At 36.3% G+C, this 16,374-nt stretch overlaps 1 protein-coding gene across 2 annotated transcripts in view; it reads left to right on the top strand.

Moving 5' to 3' along the window:
• GFRA1 (GDNF family receptor alpha 1) overlaps window positions 1-16,374 on the top strand; it is a 138,977-nt gene that overhangs the window by 95,834 nt on the left and 26,769 nt on the right. For both annotated transcript variants that reach the window (XM_085319087.1, XM_085319086.1), the window contains exons 5-6: window positions 7,273-7,382; window positions 12,722-12,856. In XM_085319087.1, the coding sequence (XP_085175213.1) occupies window positions 7,273-7,382; window positions 12,722-12,856 (245 nt within the window). The remainder of the gene's footprint in view (window positions 1-7,272; window positions 7,383-12,721; window positions 12,857-16,374) is intronic.

The raw sequence follows: 16,374 nt of genomic DNA, 5'->3' as shown, positions 1-16,374 counted from the left end.
GAATATTGTCATGCACCTCCTTTCAGAGTACTGGGTACCGCGTCCTTTCAGTGTGTGCTCGTGATACAGCTGTTAATAAATACCTAAGCATCCAGCAGCACACTCAAGGAATTGCAGTGGCACTAATTTCTTCAGCTTGTTTTTTGAGTGACAATGATTTTCTTGGGTTTCCAGACTGTAATTCAAAGACACACTTGTATGCCCAGTTAATGAAGTGAGAACAACTCCATCCATAATGGACTGGTACTTTCCTGTGTAACATGCTATCAAGAAACATTCTGAGACCTGGACATCTTTAAACATCGCAGTCATTTATGTATAGAAACTCGAAATTAAATAGCATAAAGGAAATAAAATTAAAATATACAAAATATTAGTATTCAGAAAGTAGCTAGAGGATTTGTTCATGTTTTTGGAGAGCTTTGTTACAGAGATGGATAGACTAAATAAAAATCTTACCAGCACTCCCATCTAGAAATCATGGATTGTCAGTTTAGCCTATTATTTTGTAGGAGATTCTCAGAGAAGTGTTTTATTTGCAGCTGAGAAGACAGAAACACATTATGCATGCTTAAAGTCAATGCAAGGAAACAGAGCCCCACAAAACATATTTAATATAGGTTTGATTTCCTGTGGAATGCTTTCCAGATGTTCTCTCAAACAGGCCTCTAAAATATGGTCTGAGATAATTTTTTGAAAGCAGAAAAAAAATTCTGTTTTGTGTCACTGCRTCATAAAACCACTGTTCTAATTCTTTGTTGCATTACCTTTTGCTCAGGATTTGCACCATATTTTTCAAAATTGGCTTTATTACACTAAAGGTCAGTGATATAAAAATATTTTTATTACTCAACTGCAAATAAACCATACTGATTTAGAATCATTTTGGAGTTTAGTAGTTTTCCTTAAACCCAGAGGACACCAGGTATCTTAAACTAAAATTTCTCTAATGTATGATCTTGAGTTATTTATGGGTTTTACCTAACATTGATAAACTGTGAGATTAGTGTTTTGGTAAGTTCTTTGTATTTACTGTAGCAGACATTGTATAAAAGGATCTAACTGATCCCTTGCAGTTAACCTGAGCAGGGGAAAAGGATAATATTAGGAGAAATTCCTATATAAATTACTCTGTTTTGCTTTACATAAAATACAGTAGCAAAACATAAACATGGAATATTTTTATTTTACAGTACTTATTAAACAGAAAAATGAATTTTGTTAATTACAAAACAGAATGAAATGTATGCATTGTTAGTTTTAAAATATGACACAGATATGCATATAATATGACACAGATATTTTAATTTTGCATGTCTATCTTTCTAATAGTTAGTTCWCCATTATCTGAGTATTCGATGTCTAAAATGCCCCGAGTAAGTAAAAAACCTGGATAACTTATGTCCTATCAGACATAGTGGGGTCATGGTACAGAGTCAGCTAGCTTTGCAGAAGCCAGCTTGGTCAAGTGTGAGTGCTTAGCACCAATTGGAGTAGTAAGTCTTGGTGGACTGTTGTGTCTTTACCAGATGTTTGGAGCATTCTTGATTCTGAGAGGCATCTGAACTGATCCTGCATGGTCTCTGGTGTTTGTTTCTGGCTCCGGTTGTTTTACAATCTTCATAGGCTGCCTGTATGTAATTGAGGATTGACTTTTTTGTACTTCCAGATGAACTACATAATTTTTACAGATAAATCAAATCCAGAATCAAATATCTGTGTGGGTTTAATCTGCAAGTCATTTAGAATAGCAAAACAGAAGCAAAACCAGATAAAAAACAGTCTCTCTAATTCAGTGGCTGATGTTGGGGTTTGTTCATGTTGCAAAAGATTTGTAATGGCTAATGTGAGAGAAACTGCTTTCATTGTTCAGGTCTTGGGACCCAAATGGTCAGTCTTTAAATCTTTACATTTTTATCCTCCTCTTCATCTGAAGAAAAGTACAAATGCTGACCTGTGTGTCAGGATGCCCTACAGACTGGGGGCCCCCTGGGCTGGCAGAGGTTCCCATAGGCTTGTCCCACCACCCGTGCGAGAGCAGAGCACCTAGGGCAGCCCCAGCTCTGGGCATCGTGCACTGCCGTGGGGACAACTATGGGCTGAGGCCAGGCTGGGTGGTTACCCACGCATCAGTGTCGGGGTTGGTGGGGCCCATGCCAAGGAAGGAACAGTACCATGGTGAAGCTGGAGCCCAGCACCACTGCAGCATTGTGGGCAGAGACTGATGGCCCTGGGCTGGCTTGAAATGGAGGCCTTAGACTGGGCAGCGTGTGGGGAGGTCTGGGGGCAAATGAGCAGGGAGAGTAACGGTTGTCAGTGCCCACACTGCCCTGACACTGTAACTGTTTGAGAAGGAGGCTAAAAGCCAGGGAAAAACTAAGCTATTTTCCAAGGGGAAAAAAAAGAAAAAGAAAGAAAGAAAGCTGCTGGTTAATTAATATATGTAAAAATGACAGTATAAAAAAGGCTAATTAAGCTGTCAGAATTCATAGTTGCTCACAGCTGCTCAATAGGGTGTGTACATAAATAAGAAGATATGATATTAGTATTATGCAGCTCCAGTGACTTCCAATGCAAAATGTCTTCATGGACGGGTCAAATCTAAATTACCAGGTGCTGGGAGGGTCATATCTCTTGTGCTGGGGCTCTTCAGAGGCTTTTTTCAGCTCACTGGCTGAACTAGTCTGGTAGAGTTTCTTATGTAGGCTTTGCCTCTGTTTTTCACTGCCAACTCACAGTGTGTTAGGAAAGGGAGGGAAAGTGAAAAGCATCTGCGGCAATGAACCCGTTAGTTTGGGCACAGACCAGCCCCTCTGGCCCCTATTGCATCCCAGTGCCTTCCACTTGAAATAGTACCGCCCTTCCTATATGGGAGCTATTTGTAGCTACAGAGCAGGATACTGTATTTGACTCCCACAAAAGAAGACCAGGTACTTTGGCTTGTTTTTTCTATAATGATATCATTTATCACTATGACACAAATTCATTTACTTAGTCTGAATTTTTTCAGCATCAGATTTATGCTTTTTTTCTGTTTTGAATATTGATGTAGCTCTTTCCTTCCGTGACTATACTGTGTCTGCCAAATGGTGTCTAGACTCTAGAGCAGCTTTGACTAATTAGTGTAGTCACCCCAGTCACTCAGCTTTGGCATTTGTATATCCATTGTGTTACTGCTGTTGAGCCATAAAGAGATATCTAAACACAAGCAGCAATGCAAAGAGAGGAGATAGCCAGTAGGTTCAGGCTTTACCTAACATCAGTGACGTGAGTGCAGAGGACAGCAGCCATAGCTGCCTGCATTCACCAACAGGACAATCAGTTGCAACCACTCACTTTGACCTCATAGCAGAGCTGATCCCACAAATACAGATTCAACTTTTACTCAGTCTGAGGCATTTCATACCTACCCTTCTTACCACTACTCTGAAGGAAAGGCTAAGAGAGATTTCTGTCTCTTGAGGCTCAACCCCTATGTACAAAGTACCCCAAAAAGCATACGGACAAAGAGAAAAAAGTCTGTAAGAGAAGTCAACAGCTGCTAGCTCAGCAATAAGGGTACTTCTCAAGGAGGCGTCATGTGTTTGGTTTACAGAGCTGCTTTCCATTAGGCTTTTCTATTTACAGCAGACCCAAAATAAAAATGCATTTTTAGAAATTTAATGGTAATTCATCACTGAGTTCATATTTTTAAATATTGCAGTATGCATTTCTGTGCAGCCAATACCAAAGTTTGATTAACTAACTTAAGAGGTAGAACTGATTAATATCAAAGATAATTTCAGAACATCAAAGAACTTTTATATAACTTTGAGAATAAAAAATAGTGAAACTTAATAAATGTTACCTACAGACTGTGCTAATATAAAATTAAGTTGTCTCAAAAATATATGCAGATTGAACAAAATATTACTATTAGCAAAGCTTACTTGTAAGCAAAATTTGAACGTTTTAATTTATCCTGCTGTGTATTGGAAGAGCTAGTATCATAAAGAAAACAAATTAGCGTTGTTTTCTTTGTATTTTTGACTATTACAAATGATTTTATTGGTGCTATTACAAAGCACTAGAAAAAAACAAAATTGGGATTTTTTTCTCTTTTTTCTCTTTTTCTCAGAAAGACTGTTTGCTGTTGGAGCAGATTTTCATGGAATTAGCCAATAGGATTATTCTTATTTTTTCAGTTAATGGTATACAAAATATTTAAGTAAGCTTTCTATAAGATATGCAGTTAACTTTGAGGAGATTTACCAGGGCTAAGTTGGAACTCATTTAATTTTTTGTCCTTCAGTTTACCAAACTGCTCAATCAAGGGCTGAAAAAAGTCCAATAGACTTAACCACAAGTTACTCCCCACAAGTTGCTTCCTGCTGAAGGAACACTGAGTTAATGCAGAATGCATATTTTTCAAAGGACTAACACCATCTTACTGTTTCTTATCATCATCCCTAAAAGGCTTGTCTCTACTGTCTAAACAATTCTTAATACCATATGCAATACTTCAGGACATGATTTTACTATTCCTAATTAGACTAGTTTGTTTCTCTCTAGATAAAGAGTACCACTATTTTGATATTGCTGATGTGCATACTTTCATCAGTGTCATTCTACTGGAAATGTTTCAGGCTAGATCTTCAGTGAACATTAATCAGCAGACCTTCACTGGAATTGATGGAGTTATTTATGAAGGATGGAGGTCTGCCTCCATTTTATTTTTTGGTCTTTACTGTATCTCTGGTGGAAATTAATCCACACAAATATTAGGTGTAGTTAAAAGCTCAGGAGAGAGCAAGAACTTTGGTAGTATGAATTTTGGATGACTCATTAGAGATAGGGAGTATATAAAGGTGTCTAGTAATGTTTGGACCACAACTGTCTGAACTATATTTGGTTTATGAAAACTTAWATGTGCAACATTGTCAGTTCATTAACTTTTATGTCTGCAAAAATTCTTCAGAAATTAACGTAGAAATCAAGTGGTATGCAAAAGGGGTCATCAGAGAAATTCTTAGCCTCCTTAAGGGTTTACTACAGCAAATAAATTCTTTAGGCAGACTGAGTAGTAAATGACTGATGTTAATCCATGATTATCAGTCCTTAAAAAACTGAGAAAAAAGGAGTATATTACATGAACCAGTGCACCTAGTAATCTAACAGAGAACTGGACAACTGAGAATAAAAAAATGATAGCCAAAAATGTTTTCAGGATTTTCAAGATATTAATTATATTATTTCACCTCCAAAAGTATCTGGGGTATTTGCAAATTTATATAAATAATGAAATTCAAATCTGAAGAACCACTGTGTTTTAGAAACACAAAAGTACTTCATGAGAGCAGTCTCACTCTTGCTACCATGGCAAGTGATTCTGACAAGATAAATTTAATATGCTCTCTTCTATCCTAAAACAGGCTTCATCTAGGTATTTGTAGCATTTTTAAAGTCCTTAGAAACTCTCCACAGTCTGTTTTCCCAGTTGCTCAGAAGGCTAGGTCCCAGCAACTTAGTTATTGACCAAGAGAAGAAATTAATATAATGAGTACATATAGGGTGTCTSGAAAAATCTGTAGAGAGCTTGACTTTCTAAAGCTATTAAAAGCAATTAGTATGTAGAGCTATCCACCTCAGAGTTAAATGGTTAGATAAGGGAAGAGAAATAGTGAAATACTTGCAGTTAACTGTGGCAACTGACTTTTGCTGGTGGCAATCAGTAGAGTTAGAGAGGGATGGAACTAAAAAGAGTTATGAGCTTGAATAAATTCAGAGACAATTTGAATATAGTCTATTTATAAGATGCTTTTTGAAACTAAGTCTTTGAACTTTTTGAAGTTTGCCTATCAGTACTTTCAAGCCAATTAATGGTGTATATCAACTCCCCATCTGAGATAGGTAAAACAATAAGGCAAACAAAAATAATTAGTCTCTAGAGCATGTCAACAAATAAATTAAATCTGTGCAAATCACTTGCATCTACTAACTTCTGTTTTTTCATTGCAAAAAAAAAAAGTATTTATACTGCAAATCTACATAATGCTAGATTGGTGCTGGAAAAGCATAGATGATATTATTCTGATTTTGAAAGGGCTTTGCAAAGATTAAATGCCTTGTCCTGAAACATCACTGTGAGCAGTTTTCTTCAAGAGAACATTTTCATTCCTGTTTCACAGAGGAAAAGATTGAACTAGGGAGGCTAAATAATTTTGTTCATGGAATCAAAGGTGTTAATTACATTTTTTAAGTAAATAAAAGTCATTGGTCCGAGAAGCATACAAGTCTAAGTGAAAGCCCTAGCACAGCTGATGTGATCAGGCCAAGATGGATGGGAAGGTTGGCTATATGATGTGGGACCTTGATGCAGCTCAGTGAAGCCTCTCAAATTTTACAGTAGATTTGAATGGTACTGTTATATGGGCTTTAAAGTGGAAGTGAAGAGTTCCTGGCTGCTAGTCCTTTTCTTTGATTTCCGAAGTAGTAATAATCTGCTAATTGTGATGAAGTTTCAGTCTTAGTTATAGGTAAGTAGTGACCCACCCCGCTTCGAAGGTTAGGTGACAGAGGTAAGTGAAGATCGTATGACCGTTCACTAGCAGAACTGGGCGTAGAGCTCATTCCCTTCTTATGAGCCCTAGGCACAATACTGTAGATTTCTGGTGGATGGACATTTTACAAGAGCAAGTAGGTCTCAATACACTTCCTCCAGGGAGCTCTGTAGGTCGTGCCGTCTCGATCTGCCTGCTACTCCAGGTCAGCCAGCTTGTTCTGCAGGCTAATACAAAGCAAGGGTAATCCCATTCCCTGGATACGCAGGGCAGTACTAAAGCACACTCAAGTAATGTAGTAAGGGGACTTTGTGAGCACAAACATGCAGTTTTGTGTAATCAGTAAAACAGCAGACGCTGTGTTCTGTTCATATAGAGTTACAGATTCCAGAGTTCAGATCCAGGCAAAATGACCACTCTTATGATAAATTCTCTCTTTGTCTTTTCTTGGCATGAAAATACAGAACATTTCTTTTTAGTAAAGGACATGCATTTCCCTGTTCTGTCCCTTTTTGCTGTCCTTTTTCCTAGCACTTTTTATTTCTGACTGCAGAAATGGATTCTGGAAGGACAGATGGGTCTTGAAAAGAGACTCTCATCAATTGAAAAGTTTCCAATATATATTTAAGGTAAAGAATATTAAGCACTGTACAAAGAAAAAATGAATGTAAAAGGTAAGAATGCCTGCAGGCTTGATTTTTAAAGATATGCATTTTTTCTTACCATGTTGCAGATCTCGCCTTGCAGATTTTTTCACAAACTGCCAGCCTGAGTCACGGTCTGTCAGTAGCTGTCTGAAGGAGAACTATGCTGACTGCCTCCTCGCTTACTCGGGGCTTATTGGTAAGAACACAGGGAATGATGGGGGCTTGATTGGTCTACAAAAACATCCAAACAATATTTTGAAGGCCCACATGAAATAAAATCAGCGAAAGGCAATACTGTTGGTGTACAATATGATTCTTGGCAAAATTCTCCAACTATGTGGGTCTAAATGCATGGGCCTTGTTTTACCTTACATAGATTCCTGGAGTAAATTTGTATATTGCAAGCAAATTAAGGGTAGAGGACAGGAAGAGAAAGGTGCTTGAATGTGGAGGAGCAAATACAGGTTAAGCTTACAAAAAACAAGCCTTACTAAGGTTACAAGGTGAATTTGGACAAGACTCAGAAATAAGAAGTTTAAAAGAATAGAAGAAACTAGAGCTTGTTTTTGCAGCTGTCATCTCAAGGTTGAGTAAAATGCCCTGTGAGGTCTTCAGGAAAAGTTTGCAGGACATTTGAGGAATGTGACAGTAAAACAACTTAGTTCTTTTTCACTTCCAACTGCTATGCTTTCCATGATCTCCTTCCGTCCCTTCTAAGTGTTTTCTGACATGCTTATCAATGGAGGTTAACTGAGTCCAAATTTATCTTCTGAAATCCTCTCTCTCTCCAATATATTTCATTTTGCTTGCTGTCACCTGCCTGACTGTAAACTGGTACAAGGATGCTTATAAGCAAGTCAGATTCCATATGCCATACACAGTATTTGATTCCTGAATGAAACAGATCATCTCAGAAAGGTGAACTAGCTGTAGAAATATCATAGCTGGGCAATAAAGAATAAGTGAATGTCAAAACTCTCAAACAAATTTTTAAAAAGGCCACCAGATAGGATGTTTTWAAGCTTACAGCCTGCACCTGCTGCAATGCAGTAATAGCCCTTTCTGTTGGGTGTAAAGGTCCCASCTGAGCCCCTGAAGCAGATCCTGCTGTTAAAAAAAATCTCTTTTGAGATAACATCCRAAATAAAATATTTCTAAAATAGGTTGTTTTTGCTGAAAAATGACTGAAAGCCATATTCACTGACTTATTACTATCATTTTTAGTACTGTAATATCTAAAAGTGAGCTAAGTCCATGGAGCACATGGCAAGATAAGGCACAACGGTTTCAAAGGGCATAGTTCTGAAATTTTAACAGATCAAAACAACATGCAGAGGGTATGCCATATGAACAGTTATGACAATGTCATTTGATTCTCAAAGAATTGAATAATATGGAAATCTGATCGAGGCAGTAAGAATAAAAGCTCTAGTTGCTGGCAAAGAGTAACTGGTACTAGTAGATACTTCTGCTAAAGAGCTGCCAACAAGTTCTTGCTGGATCTAGTGAATTTTACTGAGGATTTTGTTGAATACATTTTTTTAAATTAATGTTAGGGATGAACTAGTTCACATACTCAGGTATTTTTTTGTTCCTGTGGATGACTATACTGCAAAATGCTTTCAGATATCAGAGACATGGAATGGATCTCAGAGGAAGTGAAATCAAAAGGCGATCTGATTTTCAAAGGGAAAAATAGTTTTCTTCTTTCCTATCAGTCCCTAGACACAAGCCACATGGGAGATGGGAACTGACTAATGTTACAAGAGTTTTTACCTCTTGGGAGAAATTTGATAAGCTAACAAAAGTACCAAAGCAAAACTTGCATGTTCTGAAGTAGTAAACTCCTGCTTCTGATATCAGGCTGATATAAAACTGGAGAAAATTATATGAAGACCCATCAAATTTGTAAAAGGCTATCTGAGATCGAAATCAGAGGTATAATCTTTCTACTGGCTGCTTAATATATAGAAAATGTAGACAGAAGAGATTGACAGACTTGAGGTAACAAGCTGTTACAGTTTCATTCATACATAGGAGCTCCAGAATCTCCAGGTGTTTTAATTATGATAAAATACGGTTCATTACGATAAAATATTTTTTTCATTCAATCTTTTCATTAAAGGTGACAAAATTGTACCTCCATAGAGTTTATTCAGGAAAATGAAATTTCTCCATGGAAGGATGTGATTCTGTTATCAAATACAGTGATGTAAATCAGAGTTAACTTCAGTGAACTTAGTGGACTCTTGAAATAAATGACATAAGTGTGAATAGAGTCGGGCACAGTTTTAATAGGTGAGATGCTATACCAGTTAAATGGAGAACAGACTATATAGTGTGTTTTAAGGTTTGCATCAGGGTATTAGATACATAATTTTAGAGATATGTTTATTTTACAGGAATTTTGAAAAACTTAGTGTATTACTTTTGGCTCCTTGTTCTAAAGATCAATTAATATTTTTTAAATGCTATAAAGGGAAGAGATGAAGGTTATGAAATGTAAAATAAAACAGGAGATACCCATGTTTGAGACCCTGTGCAGTAGTTGCAGCCTAGTTAAGCCATCTAGACCTGTCTGCACTCCCACATAAATTTGCTGAAGCTGATGACTTAAAAATATACTTTAACATTCATTTACTGACAAATTTTCAAGGTTTCAGCAAAATCTATCTAATTTCCTTGGAATTCTGTGGAATTTCACAAGAATTTGTGGAATTGCAGAACAGGGTGCATACTTCCCAATCCTGTATCCAATGTTTAAGACTAGGTCCAATGATTTCTATGATAATCCTTACTTGCTGAGCTGTTTTCTGCCTCCAACCTGCGAAAGGGCCTGTCTGCTCTTTTGACTTTCTTGTTATTCAGGTCTTGATGCTTGCTGCATTTGGCAGCCTTTGCTGGTCTTCCGCCAATTCTGTCATTGGATTTTATTTCTTCAGTGTCACATGAGGGTCAAAGGAACGTCGCTCACATGCCCTCCTTCCTGGACCCACCACCCATCTCCTCATTCTTAACTGATCCTGGCCTGAGCTACCTCTTGAGTGTCTTCAGGTCAATTCTGCTTTTAACTAACATACAGAGACCTGACTGCCTGCTATTGAGACCACTGGGTAACTATTTGATATAGGGAACATAGTAAGCCTAGTATCACCCATTCTACTACCACCCACTATGGTTTCTCTGATTTGTTAGTATCCTTTAGCCGAATTTCCAAGATGCCAGCTAGCAGGGAAACAGCCAAACACATACACAGACACACACATGTGCTCACACGCATGTGCGCACACACACACACGCACACACACACTCTTTGAAGGCAAAAAAAAAAAAAAAAAAAAANAAAAAAAAAAAAAAAAAAAAAGAAAATCTACCCCAGGAAATCAAGCTTATAATCTGCTTGGGTTCACATCTGCCCCCAGGTTTAAATGACAGACTGATTTTCTACTGGCTGCTCTTTTAGCCACTGTGTTTTAGCTGGATGTACAGTTTGTGTGCTGTATGTACACATTCCTTGTCCTGTCTTTCTCGTGTCTATCAGCCCTAATCGTAGCTTGGTTTCTGTTTCTGTCTAGACCCATTTTAATGACCTCATTACCTCTTTGAGATGAGAAAATCTTACCTTAGTAACTTTTTTAGCTTCCTTAATACTTTTATATTTTCTTAAACCTTCACTAAGTATTTGCTACTTAGCATTTTTTTGAATTTTTTTTCCATTTGCAAAATCTTTTCATTTTGCCTCACTTCTTTTCAAGTCATGAGTATCACATAAGTTGAAAAAATGTGCTGAATGATCAAACAAATAATGGCTATTTATTTTCATTTGTTTTATTTTAATTTAAGAACATTCTTATTTATTTACTTTCAAGTATTCATTAGTGGTGCAAGTGATATTTGTCTATTTTACTAAATTCTTCACCTCCATTTAATAAATTTTCAACTGTGCTGTTTACCCACGCGCTGATCTCATGTAGAATTTGAGCAATTATTACTGGAACTATCTGTTAAATTTTGCAATTTGTACTGCAAAACAAGACAAAAGATTATTTTACTGACTGCATTTGTATTACATTTATCTTGACATATATTTCAGCCTTTCTCCGGCCAGCCCTTAATGTCTGTTCTCCTTTGTTTCCCACTTCATGTATGAAAAAGTTTGTGTATTGATGTGTTCAGTTCCCCATGGCACTTGGTGACCGAAAAGCTATTTGACATCATTCTATGATTTCTGTTATTTCTGATGTTTTCTCTTTTAGCTTGGTGTTGGATAGACCTTTCCCCACTGGTATTAAAGACTCTTGAACCCTGGACCTATGGGCAAAATTTTCTTTTCTAATGTACACTATGGGTCTCTAATATTTATCCTTCATCTAGTCCATCTTCCTAATGACTGCTTCGATGTCAGGTACAAGGAGATGTGATATATGGCCTGTCCTAGAACTATAGTTTACTAAGTGAGCAACTTGTTTCTTGAAAAYGCTGTCCTCAATGCACCCCTGGAATAGCTGCCTCTTTCTGTTTACTTTTTTCTGCTTGATGAGACAAATAAAATAAAGTCCTTAGGGGACTTTGAAATCACTGGTCTATCAGGGCAACGTCKTCACTGAGACTACTGGTTTTATTAAGTGCTGATCGTGTATTAGCTACCTGAGAGTAGGCACTCTCTGTATTTTTTTTTTTGACATAGAACACATTCTTTGGTTTCATCCAGTTCTTGATAGATTTGAGTTGTTATGTAAATATGAGAGTATTTACTCAAGGATTTGTTAGAGTTACAAAATCCTACTGTTGTAAGTTGCCGACAATTTTTAGGTAACAACTGCTACACTTAAAAAGTAGTGGCACTAAAAGCAAGAATAATAGTGATTTGTTACCTGCAAAAAAATCTCCTGTACCTTTTTATGCATACTGATTATCTTTTTGCTTTATTCATCACCATAACCTGTTCAAGATGTATTAGGACTCTTCTCAATATGACTAGCGGTCTCCTTGTTTATGCATTTCAGAACTGTTCTTTCAGGCTGGCTGCAGACTCAGAGAGAAAACTCAGGTCTAGAGGTTTCATTTCAACCATTTATTTGCTACTAGAAGAAAAATGAGGGGAAAAAAACAAACAAGGAAGAAAAATGGGTGCTAATATTCAGTGTGACTGTCAGGATGCAAGTCCACATGTAATTACTTTAGCAGCAAAGCACTTTAAAGAAGTTCCTGCCCCTACCCAGTCCTTCCAACTCCTGTGCCACAATTTTCTGATTCTCCATCCTACTGATGGAGCTCTACGTGGTATTACAGTATAAACTTGTCCAAATAAACCCTTTTTCTCTTTCAGCGAAAGCGAATGGGTGTACAGGACAGGGGATCAGATGGCAAAGGGAGACAGGAACTCTTTTAAGGCCACAGTTTAGAGCCCTAACATTGATCTGTATTGTGATTACAGCTCTGAATATATGACATTCAAACTGTTGTTTCTTGTGTTCTTAGTCTGTTTCATTACAATGATTGCTCACAGTATTGTACTTTACTGTTTGCTCATAGGCACGGTGATGACACCAAATTACATAGACTCGAGTAGTCTCAGCGTTGCTCCATGGTGTGACTGCAGCAACAGCGGTAATGATATAGATGAATGCATGAAATTTCTGAATTTTTTCCAGGACAACACATGCCTTAGTGAGTACAAAATTATAAGATGTCTTTAAATATATTTTATTGTGTTCTTCTGAAATTGTTTTACCATTTAAGTATGTTATGATACATCAAGGAAATCTCTGCACTTCAKAAGCGTGATTCTGCTGTAAGTAAAAGAACTTGAGCAAATATGCTTGATTCTGTGGTTTATGTTTAGGATTTCAAACACGAGAAGCTGTTGGAAAAAAATCCAAATAACAAATGTGTATCATATAGAAAAATGTTTACATCACAGATCATATTTTGACCTTAGCAGTCAGGGAGCATCTGTACCAAAAAAATGAAGTACCTGAAGGGCTTGTGTACCGTTTAAGAATTTCATATAAAAGAGAAATGTAGTTTATGAAGGATTTGCTGTAGGTAAGTATAAATTGCATTGTGTGTGTAATTTATGGCCAACCTTCAGTTTTTTTAGGCTATTTAATCTCAAGTGCCTGTTTTCAACATGAGTCTTGATGGTACCTGTTTTCAAGATTGTGTTAACTTACTGATTTTTTTTATTCAGTCAAACTCACTTTCAAATTAGAGGCTATTATAAATTTCAGAATGGCTTAGTGGAGTTGATTTTGGCAGGTTCTCTTTTCAAATTTCCTGTCTGCCTGGAGCAGCTGTGGCGTGATGCGGAGCGTGCACCAGAGTTTTAATTTCAGATAAATGAAGAGACCAAAAGAGCTTGGCTTCCCTCGCCTAGCAGAGCAAAAGTTGAAAGAGTGCATGACTGTCCTCTGAAATTACACTATAGAGGCAAGCAAAGGGAGAGAAGAGAATTACTTAAGCTGTAAGACAATGTTGGCATAAGATCAAAAAGGGAAATTATTGGCCACACGTATTTACACTTGAAATTGGAATATTTTTAACCATCACTGTAAAGTTGCCAGGGAGACTTCCGAAAGGAGTTTTTAAGGGAAAAAATATTTTTATTTTAAATTTCAGACTTCATCAGGTTATGAGAAGAATCATATATTTTCACTCTTTGCAAAAATAGAGAATAAACTCAGTGATCAAAAATGTCCCATTCAGTCCTGTATACTTATGTTACCGCTAATGCAGGGCTAAGTCTGCATTTTAGGACAGGATCTAAAAAYCTCTGCTCATAGTTTCTTGGCAAGCAGCACTTTTGTTAAAACATAGTGAGCTACGTGGACAAAAAGAGAGTGACCCAAATTGCTATTTTATTTAGTAAGCTTTGGAAGATTGGAATGATTAATAAAGATCATTTAATTAAAAAAAACAATTCAGACTGTGGTTTTATAAAAGAGCAATTAAAAATATAGCATGACTTCCTTCAAACCTAACAGTGCTATCATTTGTGTATAGTGTTTTACTTCAGATTTTATTCATTTGTGAATGTATTAATTGCTATAATGCTACAGGTTCCTTATAAACCTTGAAGACACACCGATCCTTTGTCCTCTCTTTTGCTACTTTAATGAAGACAAATCAACGACTTTAGAGGTCACTGCAAGACAAATTGTAGTGCTCTTAACTATGAGAGACCTCTTATTCATGAAGAAATCAAAGGTGTTTCTGGTTTAATAAAATGTTATTTCCCTCACAAAGAAGGGGAAAAGTTCAATTTTTTCTTATTCTAATTGTCATTAACAGCCTTTCAGTGCCTGGAAAAATGGCATTTGTTTATTGTCTGAGGAATTAAAAGACCCCTTCTTTTTTTGACAAAAAAANAAAAAAAAAAAAAAAAAAAAAAAAAAAAAATTCCACAGTAGTATAAAACTGACACCTTTGGAAATTTCTTATTGCTTTTTTTTGCTAGAATATTGTTCATCTTCAGACTAAGGAGTACACCAGTGTATTTACAGAAAATGTAGAAAATCTAACTTAAATATTTGGTTATTTATTTGAAGTGGAACAACTCAGACAACAGACACCTGCACTCTAGGCTAGGCAATAGCCTGAGGATTAGGGGATTCAGAAAGCAGGAAACCTAGGAGCACGTTCATACTGTGCATGATGTGGAGCTGGAATATGAACCTGAGTCTCCCATGTCCCACATAAACACCTGAAATCTTGGCCTTTCTTGCATCTCTGTATGCTGTTTCCCAGAAATTCCACTAGTAGAAAAAGCTTTTTGCAACAGAAATTAAGTTGAAACTGAGGTTGAAATATTGCTTTTGAAAGGTTGATGTGAAATACTAGCAAAAATTCCAGTCTGTTTTAGTGACTATTCCCAATAAAGTTAAATATGGTATTGAGGCACTTGGCTTTTCTATTTAAATATGTTTGAAAATGTGTATCTATATAGGCTTACAGAAAATGGATCTTATATCAGAACTGTGAAAGTGGCTCAGATCTAATAGGGCACAAATAAAATACACTGCACCCTAAATTTGGGACTGTATATTACATTGCTTATACTTTTTTCCTGTTTATTCAAAGGTACAAGTTTACTGARAACATCACTGTAATTCTAATTACTGCCTCTGCATGTATGGTTTGATGCATATCAAATTCTGGAAATCCATCTTAAGATTTTATTTTCATTACTCCGAAAGCAAATGTCCTGACAATGAGTTCATTTTTCAGTTATTCTAATCACTATAGCCTGATCCCTACAAATGCTTGCATGCTCTAGAATTCCTACTGAATTGAATGGGAGTCAAGATACTTAAATGATTTTTGAAGGATTTGCTCACACCTGCTTTATATTGCAGCAGGTAAAAAGAATTGGCAAGTGGAAGGAAAAACATAAAGCAATGAGTTAACAGAGAGTATTGAAAGAGCCCTTCATTAGAGCAGTTAGATATTTCAAGCATATTTTTACAGTTATATGGTATTTTGTGGATATATATGCGAAATATATTAAAAAAATATTATGACAATTTGGACCACTGAAGAAATAATTAAAGATGGATAATTACAAAACCTTTTTTTGTTTAGAAAGGTGGAAGGACTGTATATATTTTTGTGATTCTTACAATAATGGAAACAGTGTTGAATTTACAACGGCATTCAGTCAGTTATGAATACTTTGTGTGGAATATATAGCTTTGTATGTTGCCTTTTTTAGGTAAAACCAGTAAAAATATCACTCCTTTGTTTCCACTTTGTCTCCATCAAGCTATCTAATTGTAGTTCCTTTTATAAATCCATCTCTGTGCATTTTGKAGTTCTTAGAACTAATATTAGAATAAAATGCATCTTTCTCAAATGAGAATTAACCGTAAATTATTTTATGAGGCAAGGAATGCCAATGAGAAGTAGTATTAATAACTTCTACATGTTAATCCCTAGTGAAATTGTTTGATTTCTTATACAATGAATCTGAAATAAGAAATCCCTAAATCCATGTTGACTCTCCAGAGACCTGATTAAAAACTGTTTCTCTATATGTTTATAAAACAGCAACCAATTTAAGCTTGCTGAAAACACACTCTCTAATCCCATGAATCTGTGTTTTTAACTTCTATATTCCCAAGTTTTAGTTGAAACATGCTTTCCTCACCTAATTATGCAGATTTTGATTTAAAATTATAAGGAAAAGA

Source organism: Rhea americana, unplaced genomic scaffold (assembly GCF_003343005.1).
Source record: "Rhea americana isolate MKP2758 unplaced genomic scaffold, rheAme1 scaffold_57, whole genome shotgun sequence".
Taxonomy (NCBI): Eukaryota; Metazoa; Chordata; class Aves; order Rheiformes; family Rheidae; genus Rhea; species Rhea americana.
The sequence above is the reverse complement of the archived record's forward strand: the minus strand, read 5'-3'. Positions and strand labels throughout refer to the sequence as shown.